The sequence below is a fragment of the Trachymyrmex septentrionalis genome, unplaced genomic scaffold (assembly GCF_001594115.1).
Source record: "Trachymyrmex septentrionalis isolate Tsep2-gDNA-1 unplaced genomic scaffold, Tsep1.0 scaffold132, whole genome shotgun sequence".
Lineage (NCBI taxonomy): Eukaryota > Metazoa > Arthropoda > Insecta > Hymenoptera > Formicidae > Trachymyrmex > Trachymyrmex septentrionalis.
In genome coordinates this window covers 917,242-925,575 of record NW_017304461.1, presented here as the reverse complement: position 1 = coordinate 925,575, position 8,334 = coordinate 917,242, and the positions used below count along the sequence as shown (strand labels likewise).

Sequence of the window (8,334 nt, the reverse complement as noted above, 5' to 3'; positions counted from 1 at the left end):
CGAGAAACGTGTTATTTTAAGTATATTCGCTGGAGCCGACTTCATCGCGCGCGTGTGCACACGTATCATTTATCGACTTTGATTATTGAGCCTTCAATAATTCGCCTGAGATATAATCAAAGCGAGCGGAGGCCAGTGTTAATAATTAAAGTACGAATTATAGAATACGCTTTGAGTTGAGTATGCAAAGCATGACGCGAATTCTACATATAAAAAGAATAAAAAGAAAGGAAGAAAATGCCATACAGAGTCGATAAATGAGCGCTGTTGAACTTCTGCTGAAGAGTTCTAAATTATTGAAATTTTAAGAGATTTTTATGTACTTGTCTCCGATTAGAAGATGAGACAATTATTATTAAAAAATAATAGTATACAGTGTATGTATGTGTGTGTGTGTGTGTGTGTGTGTTAAAACCTATACACATACGATTCTGATACCGTTATATTTATTCTATCGTTATACATATACATATCTTTCATGTCGCCTTATGAGGATTTTCTTTCAAAATAATGATTTTCAAATTCATACGCTCTGCAAAGTCGCACGCGCGCGCGCGCGCACACACACACACACACACACACACACTCACAAAATTTACACAATTAAATTAAATATTGTTATACTATAGTCAAATGCTATTGAAACTGTACTATTGATACTTCATTTTACAATCTTATTCTCATTGCAATCTTCAAATTTTACAAATATCAAAAATGCTCTGTTAGAGTTTGAGAAACGTCGCGTCGTAACGTTGACAGTTATAACCAAATAGCGAGGAGTAATGTGCAGTTTAACGAGTCCACATAACTAAGAATTTGAAAAAAATATATTTGTATCTTAAAATCCATAACAACGTATCGCGCAATGTTATCTAAGAAATCCAAATATGGGTTTCGTTTGACCGAGCTTGTTTTCCTCTTCCAATCCTTTCACAAGAGCTTCGTTTAGCTTGAAACTGATATCCTTTCCAACCTGAAAATCCAGACTCAAAGACAAATTTGACAAAATTCGCCTTTAACTATAATATATAATAATTAAGACATATAAAAACTGTTATCACCTGCAACATCTTAATCAAGGTACTAGGCAACAAGCTGCCGTATCCCAACTTGACTACAGACGTCACCTTGCCGTTCGGCATCACGGACATAAGGATACTAGCGGTACTGCAAGATTCTTCTTCCGACGTTGGATCTATCACGAAGTTATCACCAATCTGTTAGAGGAAATATCTTTAATTGCCGAAAATGTACAAAGTAATTAATAAAAAAGTTACAAAAAAGAAATTGAATCTTTTTATAAAAATATCATAAGCAATAAAATGTTTCCTTATTGTTTCTTAAGTAAACGTATGTTATAAAAACATCATAATTCATTTATTTTAAAAATGATTAAAGATTATTACATACCTTGCATACCGTTAGTACTACTGGATAATTTGTCACATCTAGTTTAATACAGTCGTAAGGATCGTCTGATATCTGAATATCTGGTTCGCCACCGTCGAGTGTGGCTGTGATCACCCTTGGAATTTCAGTATTATACAACGCTGCCTTCACCGCAGCACCAACGGCGTCGAATAAATTTCCACCGCATTGAAGGATCTGGAAAGATGAAAAGAAGATAATGCAGTTTTAAATTCGATTTTAGGTTTGTTCTTTTCAGCTGAATTTCTTTCTTCTTCTTCTGTTCACATTGAAGAAATAATGCAAAAAATTCAGTTAAATAGAACAGAGTATTGTATTGTAATATTGTACCAATATTACTTACCAAAATGTCCACGTACATTTTCCAACATTTCTGATGAGGTATTATACACAGCTGCTTCAAATCAAAGGCATATGGTGTCTGATAAGCCATGGAAAGGACGTTGCTAATTTCAGTCGCCAAATCATCCCCACCTTTGCCTTCGAAAGCCGGTGTAGCATTAGCAGAACTAGAAAAAATATTAAATCAAAGTACGCTCGATGTTAATCTAAACCCAAGATGCATACATACCAGTCTACGAAAAATTCTAATTTGCCTTCCTCTGGTCTTTCAGCATACGGTATGTCAATTTCAAGTTTTACACCAACTAATACATCTGTAATATTGCCTATACGTAATCTCGCTGACCCATGAGTATGTTTCATCAGCTTGGTTTCGATCTCGATAGGACGATACTGGTACCTGGATCGACCATCATTTCTGAGGTCAAGCTGAAATTAACAAATCAATTGTTACAATATATAGTACATATCAAAAGTTCCAGAAATTTAACTGTTGAATTATAAAAACTATAAGAGAAAAATGTTTTTCGAATAAAGTATTAATTTTCATCTATAATAATCTGAGATTATTAGAAATCTGACAATTAATAGATTAGCAGCAACAATTAGTGTTCAAAAATAATAAATGCTAGCAAAGCATGCAGGGATCATAGAAAATAATTGCACGTGCACGTAAACACTGTGGAAAATACTCACATCAACTCCGTGAATAATGAATGTTTTCTCGCCCAAACTCAAAGGGGTTTCAGCCATCTCGCAGAGATTAACTTCGTCAATCTAACGTCGATTCTAACTCGGAAATGCAACCATAAAAGTAAAGTATTTACCAGTATCAGTTGTGTTTACTAGAACAGGATGATTGAGGATAACATAACCTCACTTAAATTGAAAAATAAATAAAATCGCCCGTACACTAGCGCCAGTACATCCATTTTAAATTTGGGAACTATTGTATACATAGCTACTGGCGATAAAATTAAAAACGTGATTTACGAAATCCTGTAAAAAAAAAAACAATTTTGATAGCAACTTAATATAAACAAAATACAGACTTGTTATTTAACATATTTTTTAACTGAGTTTTTATCTAAAAATGATTCTGAAAAAGGATATTCTCAAATATATTCTCTATAAAATTTTTTACGAAAAATGATATTAATTAAAAAAACTAATAATTTTTATACATAGCATTAGACAGCTGAGAAATATTGCAAAAACTATGATGCCATTCATATAATAATGTTTAACATTGTTAATATATAATATTATTCTCTTGATATCCGATAAATGATACATTTTTAAAATAATTAAAAATATACATATTGGTAGAGAGATAAGACAAACTAAAGTATAAATAATCTGAATTTTGAAAATTCGCAATGCACAAGTGAGATATTTCTTAAAAAAATAAATTAGAGCTTGAAATATAAGTCTTATAAACAAGATTATCATCAACAATTTATTACTAATAACATAAATTTATTAATAACATCGTGTTTGTTACTTTAATGACATTTAACGATGTTAATTAAATAGCAACTATACAAGGAAAATGGCGCATTTTTAAGATTTATATAGGAGATTTGTCGAAACCATTTACGTAGAATTGATTGCCCTTCGTTTTGTATAAAGCATTTAAGTCCTTGGTGTCAGGGTACATTTTCGCCCTGGACACTGCGATTTTCCATCCACCGCTTCTCGTCCAGTTCTGAAAGAACCAAATAATACATATATATGAAATGTCTATTAAGTAATATTACAGTTAGTATGTTGAAATATTAATATATTCTTGTTATAGTTACCATTCTGTTGTACTTCATATAATAATAGATACCATAAAATGCAATAATAGACATCGTCACTTTGCTTATAAAGTGCCGTGTTACGCTCGCCGAAAACTTACCCTGTAAAGAAGCAAAAACTGTTAATCTTTTTGTGTCACTATTGCATACATTTTATTTTTATTGAACACATTTTAATAGTTTATTTACTTGTTATTATTTTTATTGTTATAAATTAAAATTTTTTTAAATAATAACAAAAATCTAAATGTTTTTTTTATAAATATTCTAAGTATTTAAAACGACTTATGCGAAGTTTCATTGAAGATTCATCATTAGTTATAAAAATTTAGAACAAATAAATATTTTATTTATTTACAAGATAACTAATTTTTGCATCAGAATGTAACTTTACACAAATCATTTTGAATACTTAAAATACTTATATCTTAAAAATTGAGATTTTTGTTATTTTATAATACATTTCTATATATTTCTATCAAAGCACAGATAAAAAAAATACTAGTTATTGAAATAATTTTTAATCCAAATGGTAATTCGTTGCTAAATTTGTTACTTTTAAATGCAATCTAGATTAATCTGTAAATTCTTTTCAAAATTGTTTTACTATTATGAAATACATATGTATTTTTAATATGGATGACTATAGATTTGCAATGTGAATCTGATCGACTCTGCTGCCAGTCTGCCAGTAAACTGCTAGCATTTTGCTATCTGAGTCATAGATAACTTTTATGTGCATTATATTATTGAATGGACAATAATGTTTGTATAATGTTACTTTGCATTTAACAGATTATCAACTAAATATTTTTTATTACTATAACTGGCGCCAAAATATTCTCGAATTTGTTCATAGGTGCCATGTAGAATCTTCTGATTGGGTTGTACATCGCTTCATAGTAACCCTTGGGATACACTGGCTCCTCAGGCGCGAGTTTCTGAGCATCCAACCATTTTTTCCTCCATGCCCGTTCCTCGTCCGTCATTCCCAGCATCCGCTCTCTTTCATGGTCCATACGACGCGCTATAGACATAGGTCTATCTCCCAGCGTAGCTGAATTGTCTGGGACATCTGGTACTCTAAGAAGTAAATTGTAACAAATTATGGTAAATTGCAATGATAATTATTTAAAGCTATATTATTAACTGTAAACAATTAAAGAAAACATCTTATATCATTTCTCTTTTGTTATGACTGATTTTTATGAGAATTCAGTCACTGATTGAACTCTATGAGACATTGATTTCCTGATTATGCACAAAGTAAAAGAATTTATGCAAATAAATTAAATAGAATCCAGCTGCTTTTCAAGATAAATTCTTTTGCGATAGCTGAGAATTTGAAGCTTTAACAAAGTCACAAGTTCCTGCTGCATGAAAATTGATGCATATCAACATTAAATTCTTGCTCATTCTTGACTTATCATAATTTGTACATTGCAGAATACAGGATTTGATAAATATAATTTAAAAAATATCCTACCGCGACATGATTCTCTTGACGTGTGTTCCAAAATTTTATAAACACCAATTCTCGAAACCCGTCCAAACTGACAGTGAGGTTAGCTTAGTTTTGCTTATATGTGTTGTGTTACATCACACGTATGTATAAGAGGTGGCAGGAAGTTTCATTTTACGCCATCTAGGATAAACTTGGTCTTTTTAAATGGACAAAAAATGTAATGAAACAAATAATACGTAAAAAAATGTAGAAAGACTTTGATTAAACTTGCGATTAACTTAATCAGTGATTAACTTATTAAGTAATACCTAATGTTATTTCATTAATGAATGAAATTATTAATTTTTTGTTATTATGTAGAAAGATTAGAGACAATGAATTATATGATAACATTATACAATATTTAATTAAGAATTAAACGAATTATATATATGAAATCATATATTTAAAAAAAAAAGAGACAATAATCAAGACAATAATCGTATAAAAAATGTAATAATCTCGGGAAAAAAATATGTTATTATTGTATATAAAATCATATATAATCATATAAAAAATTAACATATTTTATATACAATTATAAATAATTGTATATAAAATATGTCCGTTTATACAACATGTTTTCCCGGGATGTTAGAGGGAATATAATAATAAAAAAGTAGACTTCAGGAAATGACGATGATATAAATCGATACGTTTAGTCATAGGTATATCATTTATTGATTTATTGATTTATTTATTTATTTATTTATTTAATCGACTGTCTCGCAGTATATTTGTTCATTCATATACTTTATCTTTCGAAAATCAATTACAAGTGTCATCATCTATTATCTAGAGGGTATAGGTAGGTAAGTTACAGGCGTTTTTCACAGTATTGACTCTATATACTATCCAGATGTGACTAAAATCTGTATCTACAAATATATTATCTTGTATCTCGTATGTGTGTACAGGGTGTCTCGCAACCGTACTTTACTTCCTCCTAACGACAGTTACGAGCGGCGTTTCGCGACGCCGTATTTTAAGTGACTAATTAAAAGTAAACTAAGCGCGCACAATAATACGTCGAGCTCGTACGGAATGACGTACATCAGTTTTTATTCGTCACACGCAAATTAAGTAATATACAATTGTATCATCGATACGCAATATCCATTTGATCCTTCCGAAATTGTATATCATTGTTGGCAAAGTTGCCTCTCGTTCCTCCCACAAACACATTTCTTCAATTTCCATTGCAGTACATATAATATGTCTATTGTCAAGAGCAAGCAGACACCTTGTATACATATAGTATACATATATATTTATAATATATATATATAATGTTGACAAAAAAAGGCGGGATCTGTTAGGTATATGTCACCGAACTTGAGATTAAATTTTCCTTAACGAATACTTCAATCATATAAGAGTATATGGATATTTAAAGTCGAGAGTACTAAGCACGTTTGATATTAAAGACGCAAGTGATAAAGTCTTACTTGTTTTAATACGCAAATCTAAATAATAAGGTACTTAAATAAGATACTTAAGTCAAAATACTTAACATAAAAAGATGTTAAGGAAAGAATTGCCTCAAATTCGAGGACACGTCCCTCTCATCGACTCCCTTTTTTCGCCTCAGATCCGCTCTGTATGTATATTTAATAACATCTTTATTTCTCTATATAATCAATATTTCATTTTTCTTTTCTATTTCCCATGTGGGAGTCAATAAATATATTTCTTTATTCGAGTCCCCAAGGGTAGAAAGAAATCGTCGCAGTTTTTGGAGTGAGAGAATTAAGTCGTGTATATTCTCCCGTCAGGGGAGCTTTGGTAAAAGGATTCCTTCTTTCTCTTTTTCTTTCTTTTTTTGGATTGGTTATACGATATACATTAAAAGTAGATTTATACTTGATTTGACACATATGATTGAGGTTTCGAGCAAGTTTGTCCGCTGCTTAGCTCGCATCTCACAGCCTAGAGGTGATTTAAATCCAGGGCGCGGCCCCATTTTAAATGGGACGCGCCGCAAAACGCCGCACTATACCCCGACAAATGCCAAGCCCAGGTATTACGATTATTAAGTCCTTAACAGCAGAGTGCACTTCCGCCGTCCGCAATTCACGTCCAAAGACGTGCACGAAAATATTTCTCAAAAGAACTTTTACCGAGAAAAGCGTCTCGGAAATATTTATACTATTCCTCGAAGAGGATATTCTTCAGAAAATACTCTTGGAATACTTCAGGGATATACTCTGCAAAGACGAGAATATCTCGCAATCGATAAATATTAAAAATATATTTTAAAAACATTGTCTGCTGATTTAGAGTCTTCGATCATCGAATAATTTTGCACATTCTTTGGAAGAAAGAATATTCTCGCGCTTCGTATCTCATTCTCTTACAGAAATTTAATATTGGAAGATAGTGATTAATTACTTATTTTGTTGCTTAGTATTTTTAATAATCAAAATAAGTAACTTCCAGTATTAAATTAGTCAGTATTAATCCTCAATTACAGCTACAAAAATTACACCTAAGTTTTAAAGCGTTCTGATTGAAATATAAATTACAAGTGAATCTCCGTCTTCCTCTCTTGATAGAGGAAGATTCAAAATTTTTTACTTATAATTTAGAACCTCATAATAACAATCATACAGATGGTATCACTGTCTAAAATTTTTCACTTTGATTCCAAGTGACTCGTTGCTACAGTCGAAAGTTAAACTGGATTTCTGTAAGGGTTCGAAATATACTGCAGAAACAGAACAAATCTCCAACAGCATTTAAATATTTTCCATTGATCAACGAGTAAGACAAAACAGTTACATTCGCGGTTTGACTCTCGCTTTTACTCGTCATCTGAAATAACTATCTTATCTTCTATTTTGCAGCAATGGGAACTCCTTTATAGCCAAAGTATTGTGCGCATATTTTTTATCTATTCACAATGGGTCGCATACGTGTCTCACTGTGTTTTCTGTCACAGTTCGCTTATTCAGTCTTTTGCGATCTATCTTCTACGAGATGCAATTACAAAGAGTTACTCTTGGTATTAACGGAGGTGGAGAACGCGTCCCAAGTATCATTCTGTTTCCGCAAAGCGAACGTAAACCACGGACGCCGAGTGCATCTTTTGCTGTCGATAACACGCACTATCAGCCGAACAGAATGAATGCGGTGTAAGTCGGTGTAAGTCGTCTTTATACTCTATCGAATTTCGCTATTAAACTAAGGAGAGCGGAGGATCGCGGTACGGCCAGACCGTCGATTCGGAATTATTCTCTAATTCTTGCCTCGCACCAT

The 8,334-nt window shown here is 31.8% G+C and overlaps 1 protein-coding gene across 2 annotated transcripts; it reads right to left on the bottom strand.

The window, feature by feature from the left end:
- Window positions 1-565: 565 nt before the first annotated feature.
- On the bottom strand, window positions 566-5,175 carry LOC108757085 (exosome complex exonuclease RRP42-like). 2 transcript variants are annotated; one of them, XM_018501410.1, is made up of 8 exons: window positions 5,059-5,175; window positions 4,394-4,655; window positions 3,573-3,674; window positions 2,000-2,199; window positions 1,772-1,937; window positions 1,411-1,605; window positions 1,062-1,217; window positions 566-973 (listed from the first exon to the last, which is right to left on the bottom strand). In XM_018501410.1, exons 1-8 carry the CDS (start codon window positions 5,064-5,066, stop codon window positions 869-871), a joined length of 1,194 nt encoding a protein of 397 aa, XP_018356912.1. In that variant the 5' UTR covers window positions 5,067-5,175; the 3' UTR covers window positions 566-868. The 2 variants fall into 2 exon arrangements, with proteins under 2 accessions (XP_018356912.1, XP_018356911.1); XM_018501409.1 differs by lacking the exons at window positions 3,573-3,674; window positions 4,394-4,655; window positions 5,059-5,175 and adding an exon at window positions 2,467-2,620.
- Window positions 5,176-8,334: the final 3,159 nt, after the last annotated feature.

Bases quoted from the DNA above. Each gene is read 5' to 3' on its own strand.
- LOC108757085 (XM_018501410.1), bottom strand. The intron at 1,938-1,999 runs GTATGTATGCAT...TATTTTTTCTAG, and splicing joins TTAGAATTTTTCGTAGACTG to TTCTGCTAATGCTACACCGG. The intron at 1,606-1,771 runs GTAAGTAATATT...TCATCTTTCCAG, and splicing joins AAATGTACGTGGACATTTTG to ATCCTTCAATGCGGTGGAAA.